The sequence below is a fragment of the Ursus arctos genome, unplaced genomic scaffold, assembly GCF_023065955.2.
Source record: "Ursus arctos isolate Adak ecotype North America unplaced genomic scaffold, UrsArc2.0 scaffold_13, whole genome shotgun sequence".
In the NCBI taxonomy this organism is placed as follows: Eukaryota; Metazoa; Chordata; class Mammalia; order Carnivora; family Ursidae; genus Ursus; species Ursus arctos.
This window is the reverse complement of record NW_026622797.1, coordinates 68794415-68807728: the sequence shown is the minus strand read 5'-3', so window position 1 is coordinate 68807728 and position 13314 is coordinate 68794415. Positions and strand designations below refer to the sequence as shown.

The window sequence follows — 13314 nt, the reverse complement described above, 5'->3', positions numbered from 1 at the left end:
CTGGGATTAAAATTAATCCAAGCTGCCTGGGACTCTGAAAAGAAAAAACTGAAGCATTTTCTACTATTGTTTCTTGCCAACTTACTTCAAAGAGATGCTGTAAAGGATTGGATTGAAGTTTTTCTTCATAGCCAAACAGTTGGAAGCCAGTTCCCAGAAGACCTACCACAATAATCCGTACATGAAAAAATTATAAAATGGAACAGTAGAAAACAGTCATGGCAGGGAACAGGTATAGTTGTATCAAAAGATCAAGCTCTCATAATTATGTGTCCTGAGAGCACTGCAAACACATGCTATCATCTTCGGCTACCCCATAAACTCACATAAGTTAAATTCAATGTACTGAATCACAAATTCACTATATTGAATAGATCACTGCAATTAACTTCACAGACACCAATAGATTATGAACTCATAAAAGGCAGAGTCTAGGACTAACCTGTCTTTGTACTAACAGTGCCCAACACTTTCCTAGCAGACATAATAAAACAAGCAAAATAAAACAGCTATCCTGGGGAAGGACATCATGATGCTAGAAACTGGATGCTTAAACTTTGCGAAAACCAACTGATGGGAAGTGATTTCAGAACTTTCTTTTTAAACTTGCAGGTGTTAAAATAAAACAAAGGTAGAAATTGGCTTGGTGTTATGAGTTCTTAAACCAATAACTGAAGGAGAACATAAAAGATATAAAAGATAAAACTCAAAACATACCTGATTACCTCTTCCATTCAAGGTGACTGATCAACAAAATTCTTTTTTATCTGGCTATATATGTGTCTTATATTTGTCAATGATTTTTTTTTTGTCTTTGATTATAAGTTCAGCATTCAGGGTTAGTGTTAATTTGAACCTTAATTTTTTTTAAAATAGTAATTGAGGTAATAGACTATGAGTACTTATATTCTTAAGGTATTCTTGCTAAAAGATGATCACAATTTCAGTTTAAAAGGATATATGCAGCCTGGGGTCAGGAGCAATAAAAGGTGGTTTAATTATTTTAAAAACCAACCTGTTTCTACAACTATATCAATTACTAAGCTTCAGATCTAAAGGAGCTATTGTCAGGGGACCTTGCTGACCAACATTTTTCTATAGAGGCTCAGCAAAAAGTGGGATGCTACTGAACACGGAAGATACAAAATATTTTGAAGCTTTAGACAGAACTAGAAGGATGACTGAAAAATGTACCAGCCCTATTCACTTTAAGCAAAAGCAAATGTGATTACAATTCAGGGTCTTGGGAGCGGAATGTGGAAGGATACCCACAGTGCCTAAAAAACGGAAACAGGAAAAGTAAAGGCCAATCCCCATTTAACATTCAACCTAATATATTTTCAAATACTAAGTTTGTGCTTAGAAACTATCTGCCAACTTTCAACAGAAGAGAGCTGAAACACCCAAAATTAAAACTCTTCAACAATGATGGTTATAATGGAAATGGAGACAGATCATTAGCCGTAGCAGTTCTTTAGAGAAACATTGCAATAAAATTCTGTAGCTAAAATTAAAGAATACCATAATCACCATATTTGCTAATGCCTGTGAAATGCATAAATCGGTTAAACTAATGTACAGTGGATGCCATCTATTAAATCTGACTGTTGAGCCTAGAGCCTAAACCTCTGACTACCAGCTGTAGTGAACTGCAGATGGATCTTTAAAATGCAGGGCATGTTTACTGATTCCTCCACAATGAATACTAACGGCAGTGATAATTGGTTCAAGTTCTACGCTTTTTAGAGTCTAAAAGAGATTTTTATTAACTGAAATGAAAGAGAAGGTCGTGATAAATCTGTCTTTGGAAACTCCGATTTCATTTCACTAGATATGATAGAACATAACAGTATTAGTGAACTTCAGAATTGGTAGTGCACGCTGCACGTTATAGAAGCTTTAAAATATTATCTAGCCTTTCTTTTGGATTAGTACTATAAAATACTTCTGAGGACGGATTCATTCATCACTCTTAGTGCTTCCTGTGTGCCAAGCACTATGGACACAAAAATAATCAAGACATGGTCCATGCCATCAGGGAACATATCATATGGCAGGCGAGAGAAGCACACAAATAAGAACAGACTATGACAAGCGTATGTGAGTAGAGCTGGATACTAGGAACGTCATGATGTGAGATGTAGGCAAGTCTGTGTGACACTAGGGCTGGATCTTAAAACACACAGTAGTTGCCAGAGGTTTTTAGAATCTTGCGTATCACATGCTACCAGTACTTCGCTACCGTAGCAACTTCGTTTCATCCTGCCCCTCCTTGATTACTGGTGTACTGTGAGCAAGGAATGGTTCCGAGTAAACTCAGGACGTTAGAGATAATTTACGGCATTCAACTATTTGGGTCTCACTCCTTTCTTCCTCTCTTTTCTTTCTGACCCCCTGCCACTGTACAATTTAAGAAGGAGCCCAAGTATTCCACTTTCTTTTTCCTCTACACCACTGGCTCAGGGTACAACAGATAACCTTCCATGTATGATGGCCCAGGGAGGCTGGACTTCACTTGTTTTAAAAATGACACGGTTGTAGTTGAGAAGGATATACAGAGCTAGACTTACTTCTTCCCTGGTACATTCACTTCTGCATTTGACACATGTAAGCTACTTTTCTTTAATAAAACCACAAAAGCCTGTATTTTTCAGGTATTGCTCTGAATGCGTGAAGTTTCCTCCCTCAAACTTATTTCTGTGGTGAGAATTACTCTAACAAATAGAAAACAAGCTTTATGCAAAAAGCCATTAGGGAAAAAAAAAAAAGGTAAGAGGCACACTTTGTCCATTGGATTCTCCTATACTGTCATGATCAAGTGACATAATATTAAAAGAAATTAAACTTAACAGTGAAATGAAATATCAAATCTCAGACTTACTTACCAAACTGCATGCCCCAATCTCCAAGGTAATTTATTCTGGTTACTTGATGTCCTAAAGCTTCTTTGAGATTTGCTATAAAATTTCCTAGTAATCAACAAAATATATGGTTTCTCATTCTTGTTATCCATTTTGGCATAAGAACCATGTGCTTTTCTATTATCAAAGCATAACACAGAAGTTTTTTTGTTTTGATAAAATTTACCAACTCATTTTTTTTTTTTTTTTTTTTTTTTTACTAAAACATTCATTATGGTGTTTTCATCTATGCTATGGAAAGGGAGAAGAGAATTATTTTGGGGGCAGTTATTCAAAAGAATCTCACAATTTTCACAAGAACTGAATTTTCAGAAGCATCAATGGGAGCTGGGAATACATGTTAGAATAACTGCAATTCCAAAAACAGAAAATAACAGAATCTCAGTAATTAAGAAGAAATAATTTGGCTATGCCCGAAAGAGCCAGAGCCATACAGTGTTTCTTCTCAATAGCTCACTCTTCCTTCTTCCAATCCCTGAAGTCCATCTCCTCATGCCTGCTCCCTAAGAGTACACGGTAGTCCAAGAACTTCATCTTCCTATACTACTGATACTGGTTTAACATTCGACATCTACTCCACTCTCCTAGTGTGTCCTCACCTGCTGCAGAGGCTGGAAGCCTAAAAATTTCATTTCTCAGAATCTCCTGCAGTTAGGGTTTCAGAAGTCATTCATGTCTGCGCATTCAGATACACTTTGCATGAGACTCAGAAGGCAGAAACGAAGTGAAAGGGAAGCTACTTCTATTTTTTTCTGAAAGGCACAGCTGTGGAGGGTTTTTTGTTTTTTTTGGTGGCATCGCTAATAGAGAGCACAGTGTCCTGTCATATGACCTCCAAGGGAACTGAAAGGGTATGGGGCTGCCTCTTTTGCTAATATGAATTCTAGAAGGCATGACAGGACTAGCGGCAGCTTCCTGTGACAGTGGTAGCATGGTTGCCACTGGAAGGGACTGCAGAAAAGGCAGAAGCACCCTTGATGACCAAGCTCTATGGTATGATTTGGGGAGTCACTTATGTTACTTTATCCAAAACTTCTTCAGCACTTCCAACAACTTTGCAAACTATTCAATATCTTGTAATAAATCCTTGCCTGCTTTTACAACAGTGCATTTAGTTTCCTGCAAATAATCCTTCACCAATATGCATATCTGACTTAAACTACTGCAGCTACTTCTCTTCCAGCTTCTCTATGTCTACACTTTCCCAGTCTACATAGTTCCTACAGCAACCTTCTTCAGCTGCTACTCAGACTGTATTCCTACTTTCAATTAATTTTTTAATTAGCACCTTATTATCTTGCAAATCAACCAAATGACACAAACCTAGGGTTTTGGAATGATTTTGGAAAAGTTACTTCTGGTATGTAAGTTTCCATAGACCACAGTTAACCAAATTTACCAAACAGGGCTGTTGTGAAATTAATTGAGCTAATACATGAAAACACTGAACATGGTAAATAAATTCTCAGTATTATCTCTTCCTGGTCCAAATTTTTCCTTAACAACTTTAAACAACTTTATCACGTTCTGTCCATCATTTACTCACTCCTATAGTTTTGACCTACTCATGAAGCTTTTCATATACAGTATATTTTTTATATTCTTTTTAAAATCAAGTCCTACCATTTCCTCTCTCAAAATGCCCCACAGGATCTTTCCAACAATGACAGGTGACTCCAGTTCAATAATGATCTATGCCACAAAGTGCGGGTTGTGCCAATTCTTAAAAATATTCAAACGACAGGTTAAATGACTCTCCCTCAAGCATGCAATAGACAGATTTGTATACCATAAGATAGACTGCATGAGATAAACTTCAAAGTCTCTTCCAATTCTAACTGCAGGTTTTAAATTACGCTAGTGGATCATGTCATGTTTTAAATGAAAATCTTAGCACATACATATACACTGAAGCATTATAGCTATGAAGTATAATAGCAATCTTTCTTCTTATTTTTTTTTTAAGATTTTATTTATTCATTTGACAGAGAGACAGCCACTGAGAAAGGGAACACAAGCAGGGGGAGTGGGAGAGGAAGAAGCAGGCTCCCAGCGGAGGAGCCCGATGTGGGGCTCAATCCCATAACGCCGGGATCACGCCCTGAGCCGAAGGCAGATGCTTAACGACTGTGCCACCCAGGCGCCCCAATAGCAATCTTTCTTAGAACAGTCTTACTTCAATTTCCAATCTTGAAAGCTCCAGTTAGTACTCAAATGATTGAGACTGAGCTTCTTTTTTAAAATTGATATAATTAATGTATAACATCATTTCTTTTTTAAAATAAAGTATATGAACAAAAAACTCTTATGATTATCATTCCCACATAACTGTTTTCATTTTTGCATCTGTCAGATCTTCTCCATATGCATATGTATTTTTAAAAAGTTAAAATTATTAACAAACCTAACAGTTAAAATTGGTTTCTGAGTTAATCTTTTGGTTTTGAAACAAATTTTTTTTTTTACCTCTAAACCAATTTTTCCCATTTTATGTAATATTTAATTAGCATCAAGCTCATATAAATCTGAACTTTGTTTTTTGCCTTATGTTATTTAAGCATTACAGCATTAGAATGCATTATAAAATACAGCCCCGAAGTCATGTTTAGTATTTTCTGTGAAACTAGCGACACTTACCTATGATGGTAGAACGCAAATGTCCAACGTGAAATTTTTTGGCAACGTTAGGTGAACTGCAAATAATTACGAAAGTTATATTTCTGTTCTAAGAACAAAAGCTCTAAAATGAACTAGGTCATGCCTCCACAGTTTAGCATAATTGGGGATTAAGGCCTTTGGTAATTTAGGGCAAAGATAAGTGAAAAATTAGAAATTTAGAGCCAAGCTAAATTAGAACTCAGAATCATCCTTAGTGAAACTGATCCTGTCACTCATGAGGTAGTACCATCCACAGAAATGGCACACTTAGGAAGCAGATACATTTAAGGATAAAAAGGATGAGGAAATTCAGAGATATTGTTTTGAGACAAAAACAATGCACATTACTGGGAATTAAGTTTCATATGCCAGCTGTAAACCCTTTATCCTCTTAAAAATTACTGACCTCAGAGAAATTTTGTTCATATGGATATTATCTATCAAAAGTTGTCATCAATAATTTAACAACAGCAAATGCTTCCAGAGCACTCACTACCTGACAGGCACAGTTTCATGCACTTTACACGTATTAACCCATTTAATACTCGTAAGAGTTGTGAGGTAATCTCTCATCTCTTACTTTACAGATGAGGGAACTGAGGCAACAAAGAAAAAGGAAAATGAAGCAAATGTGGCAATATCTTGATGACTCTTGATTCTGAGTGAGAAGGATGTGGGACTTAATTATACTGTTGTGTTTTGTGTATGTTTGAAAATTTCACAAGTTTCTCAATATTAGAAAAAAATAAATTAACATGAACACAGATAAGAGTGGTAAAATGAGAGCTTAATTTTGATCTGTTTCTAAAGCCTTATATAAAGGGTATTACAATTTAAATACTTGACTCTACATTAATATGTGCACAACTGTAGAATTATGACTCTACAAGAATATTCATTTATTATTTAGAAAGAAAGCAAATGTCCTTCTATAGGTTAAAAAATAAGGAATCTTCCACTTCCCACCAAGACAGAATAACAAGGATTAGATTTACCCTTCTGCCTTAAACAACCATAAAACCAGAAAAATATATGAAACACTGGTTTTATAAACTGGACAGTGAAGGACTGTGATTCCTGACAGAATGAGAGCAAAAAAGTTGACCCCTAGCAAATTAAATAGCAAATTTGTGAGCTGAAGCACAGAAATCTACAGCATGGAATGTTTGTATTAGAAAAGAAGAAAGGTTTCAAACCAGTAAGTAACCTAAGGTTCTCCTTTAAGAAACTAGAAAAGGAGGACTAAAGTAAGCAGAATAAAGTTGATTTTTAAATTTTTTTAAATTTAAATTATTCATGGTAACATGTTTTTATTTAAATTCAATTAGCCAACATATAGTACATCATTAGTCTCAGATGTAGTGTTCAGCAATTTATCAGTTGCGTATAACACCCAGTGCTCATTACATCATGTGCCCTCCTTAATGCCCATCACCCAATTACCCCTTCTCCCTAACCACCTCCCCTCCAGCAACCTTCCAGTTTGTTTCCTATAGTTAAGAGTCTCTCATGGTTTTTCTCCCTCTCTGATGACTTCCCATTAGTTTTCCCTCCCTTCCCCTATGATCCTCTGTGCTGTTTCCTATAAAGTTGATTTTTTAACAAATGACAATAAAATACTATGAAATAAAATAATAAGCCAGTTGGAGAGACACTGGGGGGGGAGAGAGAGATGCCTGGCCAGCCTTCAGGTTAAGTTGCCAGACAAGTAAATGAGCCACCTAGATTTCTAACCTCAGTACAGTCTCTGGATGACCAGAGCTACACATAATAGGAAAGTCAAAGAACCACTGAGCCAAGCCATCCCTGATTTCGTGATCTACGGAGTCACGAACATTAAAATGGCTGTTTCAAGACACTAATCATGAGCTGACACACTTTTCCGTGAAGAATCAGACAGTGAAAATTTTAGGCTTGCAGGCCACCTGGTCTCTATCTCAACTGTTCCATTCAATTCTACTCAACCGTCATTGTAGTATGAAAGCAGCCACTGTAGACAACATGTAAATAAAGTACAAGCCTATGTTCCAATAAAACTTTATTTACAAAAACATGTGGTGGGTTGGATTTTGCCCATGGGCTGAACTTTGCCAATTCCTGTATTAAATTTTAGAGTAGCTTGTTATACAAGAAAAGACAACAAAAATGGCAGGCAACTTTCTTTGAGGGATGGCTTTAGTGTAATTCCTTCCTGGTGTGAAGATGACCTCATGAAGTCCATATCCTTCCTGTGATGTAACTAATGTTTAAACTCAACTTAAAATATCATGATTGGGGTGTATTGGTAGTATAAGATATCTTACTCATAAAATCTGTTTACTCCACAAGAGCATGAGTTTACTCACCAATCAGTCTTGTCATAAACAAACAAGTTTACTTAAGACAGAGAGTCTGTCTTTTTTAAGAATGGCAGAGACAGTACAAGTGTGGAATCCATAAAACCTACTCCTGCCTCTGGTTATCTAGGGGCTAATCATAACTAAGTTTGTTACCATAATAAATTATAATAAAGAATTAGGAAACCTGAAATAATTCCCTCATCAATTTTTAAAAATTCTCCACAGGAATATATAGTTAAGAAAACAAAAGGCTATAACAAGTTCTAACTTTCCGAGTGGGGAAACAGTTCATCAAGACTTTCACTTTTAGGAAGGCAAATACAATAAAATAGAGTATCTCTGATCTCTTCCATGAACTGTCAACTGGTCAGCTATGCTCTGAAAGTGTTCCCTTTCTGTTTTGGTTACCTAAAAACAGTTCAAAAATTAGATGGATGTACTGTACTGATAGCACATCAGAAAGTTATTATGAGGATTATTTAGAGGCATATAAAAACTTCAAGCTATTTTTCCGGTAATTTAAAAATATATACATTATAAATACTACAAGACTCTGTTCTTCGGCAATCACATTACTTTAAAATTCTTAATATTATAGTAACCATTACCTCAGCTTTAAGACTCTACTAAAATGGAAGAACTATTTCTTCCAAAAAAAAGTTAACTATTAAATATTTAATTAAAAAAAAAGCCCATAATCACCAGACTTTTTTTATTGGAGTCCAAAAGTTTTATTCATGGTACAGTGATCAATTCACTGTAATATTAAGAAAATAATATAATCTCACTGGTTTTCTATGTTTCCATGTGTAATTTCCTGAGGCCCCAGATGATAATGGTAAAACACTTACCTGCCCAGCTACCTTGATTAACCAACACATAAGATGAATAGGTACTCACCTGAATTCAACCACGACCTTCTGGGGAAGCCCAGAGAAAAGCTCACTTTTTAATCCATATTTTGAGCCGTCATTGATTACTTGTTGTAGTACTGTCTGAAAAGCAAAAGGCATGGAATATAGAAAAAAATTGCTGTATTCTTAATTACTACGCTTATTCATTCTAATTTACAGAAGTGAGAATTTTACAGCCTTGTCAGTACCACCACCTTCTGTTGCTAATGCTAGTCAGAACAGTAATAAGAACAACTAACATCTATGGGGGCTCTATGCCCTTTTTATACATCACATATATTCATTCTTACAGGAACCAATGATATAGATATTTTACAGATAAAGAAACTAAAGTTTAGAGAGGTTAAGTAACTGCTGAAAGTCCCACAGCAAATAGTGACACCAAAAGCAGAAGGAGCATCTAATATTTATTGAATGTATACTATATGCCAGGCACTGTTCTGACATTTCTTATGTATTTAATCCGCACAACAACCCTAGGACATAAGTATTATTTTTACAAATGAGGAAAGAGAAGCACAAAGAAGTTAAATAACTTTCCCACGGTCATACTGCTATTAGGTCATGTAGCAAAACCTTTTTCACTCCATAGCTAATATGTGTTAACTACTGCATGCTGCTGCTACTTCTGTAATACTAAGGATCACAAGAAATGGTAGAAAACAAATACAAAACTGTAATTCAAATGCCTACTGGCTACATAAATAAAAAACAAGGAAACCTAACAGAAACAACAAAAACATTCTAGGTTCATTTTTAGAAATGTATACAGAACTATTACATGGTTCACAAAATTCATACTTCGTTTTTTGCTAATGGTGTGATGTGTTTATTTATAAATGTATTTATCTTTTAGTGTAGGGGTTTCAATTTATCGTGATAGGCTATTTACTCTTATATTGGTTTTGCTTCACAAACTGGATTCTGAGTCCTAAATATATAGTTTACGATGTGAAAAATTGACTATCGTTAAGAGTTGGTTAAGATGGCCACTTGATGGAAAAGGCGGAGAAAGTAGCAAGAGGTAGCAAAGCAATACTTTTAAGAAGCATCTACAAAGCGCGAGGTTAAAGTCCAGATGCTTTTATGTTATCTTTAAGCCTCACAGTCTTAAAAATGGACATTTCCCATTTAATAGATGCAAAAACTAAGGATCAGAAACAGCATGTATTTGCACAAGGACACAGAAGAAATAATAATCCTTTCATTCACACTATATAGTAGGACACAGAGAGAAAGGATTAATGTATGGAGACATTAAAGAGAATAGTGCTTGTCATACATTAGGGGCCCATTAAATGTTAATTATTTACTCTAAGACTATGGCTGCAAGACTGCAAGGGGGGAGGTAAATATTAGTGAGGAAGAATTCAGAGTCAGATTATTCTAAAGGTAACATCTACGCATCCATTTCACTTTCCATCCCTTTTCATGTAATGGATGGTAGACTCTACAACAGGCAATCACAGGAAGTTAAACTCTCCTTTAACAAATGACCCTCAGCTCACTGATATGTCTAGCACAAACAAAAAAGCAACTTTAATAAAGGACTATCTTACGTGCCTCACTTCCCAACCTTCCATTGATAATCTGATCCATCCGCTACCAAGAGGCTCCTTCTCTACTATTTCACTCCAAGTACTCTCAAAATCAAAATTTGAAATGCCACACCTAACAGAATGCTTAAATTGTTTAATATATTACTTTTATGAGTACATTTTTTGTAAAATAAAAAAGTAAACAAGATAAGGCAAAAGTCTAGAGTCCTTTTTGATCATCTGCCCTCCCCAGGGGACCACTTTTCAAACATCATCTTAGCTGATGACTACTCTCCTTGCAACCATCCTCCCTCCTTGGTTGTAACGATATCACGCTCTACTGACTTTTGTTTCTCAGTGTCCTCTGCAGGCTCCTCTTCTACTGCCTGCCACCCCACTCCCCACCCTGTACTCCCTTCTTGCTTCCAGCTCCTTACTTCATACTTCTCCTAGGTATAAAGTTCTAAGACTTCAACTACTACTTACCTAATAAAATCTCTCCTGTGCCACAGACTGGTATGTCCAACTCCAAGATTGGACATTTCAGGCACTTCAAATGGAATATACTCCTCTTCCTTCTGCATTCTCCATCTCCATCAACTTTACCCCCTCACCCAGCTAACCGAGCCAAAGACCTAGGAGCTCCTAAAATTTACCCTTTTCCTTCAACCTTCATAATCAACCACCTATTTATTCATCACCAAACCATGCACATGCCATCTCCTAACTATCATTATAGTTATCTCCTCTGCCCTGGTTTAGACCCTCATCATCTGTCAGCTATACCACTACTAAAACAACCACAACAAAACAATAATATGTAACTATCTCCTTATATAACATACATATTTAATTAAGTCTGTGTTCTATTTAACTCCTTCAATGATTCCCAACATCTGGAAGATTTTATCAATTTCTTGTTTGATTTTTACTTTACATGCATTTCACCTTTGTTTTTTAACTTTGAGAAAATCGATTTGTTAAAAGGCACATTATAATATCCATAAAAATCACAAGGTAGAAGTGGTAGGGTCTTATTTTTTTGTAATAAATATTAAAATGCGATGAATTTTATTAGTATAATACTAAAAAATTATCAAATGTACCACCTGTGGTACACATAACAGACCATGGAAAATGATGACACAGGAAAAAGCTGAAATTCTTATGCAGGGCATAAGACCCTTCACACTGTAGATTTCATATCCTCCCCATGCCATCTTATGTGCGAACCATACTCTATCATCCACTGAAATCCAGACGATGCTATGTTCTTGACCTTCTGTACTCTGGCTCAGGCTGTCTCCTCTGCCTGGAATACCTGCCCTTGTATCTCCCAGATACAATTTTCTTCTTCTTCTTCTTCTTCTTCAAGATTTTTTAAAAAGTTTTATTTTTTAAGTAATGTCTACATCCAACATGGGGTTCGAATCCACAACCCCGATATCAAGAATTGCATGCTCCACTGACTGAGCCAGCCAGGCGCCCCAGATACAGTCTTTATCTTTAGCCCAATTTGAGATTACCTCTTTACTCCTCAAGACAGACTTCCGTACCTTTCTTTACACGGGACTGCAACTTATACATGCCTCCATTACATCATCCGTCACATTATCATATCCACTACATATTATACTGTGATATTTTTTATGCTCTTCTTTTAGATCATAAGCTCCTTGGGGGGCAGAATCCATGCCACTTTATCTTTAGATTTCAGTAATATAGTCCCCAGCAAATAATAAGCAGAAAGTTTATTAAATTAGTGGGAACACAAAAGTTTTAAACTATAGAATGTCAGTGAGCTAGTAAAATTTCTTGATATTCCAATAGATGAATAAGCTAGAGGCCCATCTATTCATTGACAGGTACACTAAAATGTAAGATGCGCTTGTAAGGACTTCTAAGGAAGCTACTACTACCTATTTGTTCTTTGGTCAATAGTTGAAAAGAGTTTAACCATTCATCCTTTCCATGTGTTCAGCCACTTGGTACTACATGTGACTTGAATGCATCTATTGCCTTCTGGCCTAAGCTCAGTCAGCAAAATAATAAAGAATCAGAGCCATTTAAACTAGTATCTCTTTTTCTGTCTTTTTTCCCCTTAAGTTTTAGTAGAGCATGCAAAATTGAATTTGGCAAATAAGAAATACATGTGTACATGTAAAACAAAAATGATGTTATCCATTGTGTACTTTAAAGGCACACCTAAAAAACAGAATTTTGTTTGCCTTTTTCCTTTTTAGCTAAACTTGTATTTTCTTTTTTTCCCTCCCCTTAATGAATTAACTATTATTCTAAATGACTCTTGAAAGTCATCTGTAAGCTACTGACAGGCGGAAGCTTGGTACCAAAGTGACAGCTCTTCACAATGTATGAATTGGTCATACCACTTTATAGCTTTGAAAAATTCACTATCTAGTTCCAGTGATTTGGCAGTTCCTACTGTCTTTAATTTCACATTCTAGTCTCCTACGTTTGAAAATGATTTACATGAAGACATTATACTGCCACAGTTAGTGATCCAAACGTAAGCTAACATTAAATCATTCCTGGTGCTGCCCATGTTAATTCAATTGCAATGCATGAACAGATACGTTTTATGCAAGGCTAAGTTTCTACATGTGTAAGCAATGACAAATTCATCTCTGCTTGAAAAATAAGTTTCAGACACAGGTCATTGGCTACGTCAATCTTGATGACTTTATTATGTAAAAATATGTATTAATAATGGTCCCAGGTGCACCCGGGTGGCTCAGTCGTTAAGCATCTGCCTTCGGCTCAGGGCGTGATCCCAGCATTCTGGGATCAAGCCCCGCATCGGGCTCCTCCGCTGGGAGCCTGCTTCTTCCTCTCCCACTCCCCCTGCCTGTGTTCCCTCTCTCGCTGGGTATCTCTCTCTCTGTGAAATAAATAAATAAAATCTTAAAAAAATAATAATAATAAT

General features: G+C 36.1%; 1 protein-coding gene across 7 annotated transcripts in view; it reads right to left on the bottom strand.

The window, feature by feature from the left end:
• Nucleotides 1-13314, bottom strand: part of RARS2 (arginyl-tRNA synthetase 2, mitochondrial) — a 56103-nt gene that overhangs the window by 21485 nt on the left and 21304 nt on the right. For all 7 annotated transcript variants that reach the window (XM_026511836.4, XM_044388891.3, XM_048225956.2 and 4 more), the window contains 4 exons: nucleotides 8819-8913; nucleotides 5559-5614; nucleotides 2886-2969; nucleotides 86-162 (listed from right to left, as the gene is read on the bottom strand). In XM_026511836.4, the coding sequence (XP_026367621.1) occupies nucleotides 86-162; nucleotides 2886-2969; nucleotides 5559-5614; nucleotides 8819-8913 (312 nt within the window). The remainder of the gene's footprint in view (nucleotides 1-85; nucleotides 163-2885; nucleotides 2970-5558; nucleotides 5615-8818; nucleotides 8914-13314) is intronic.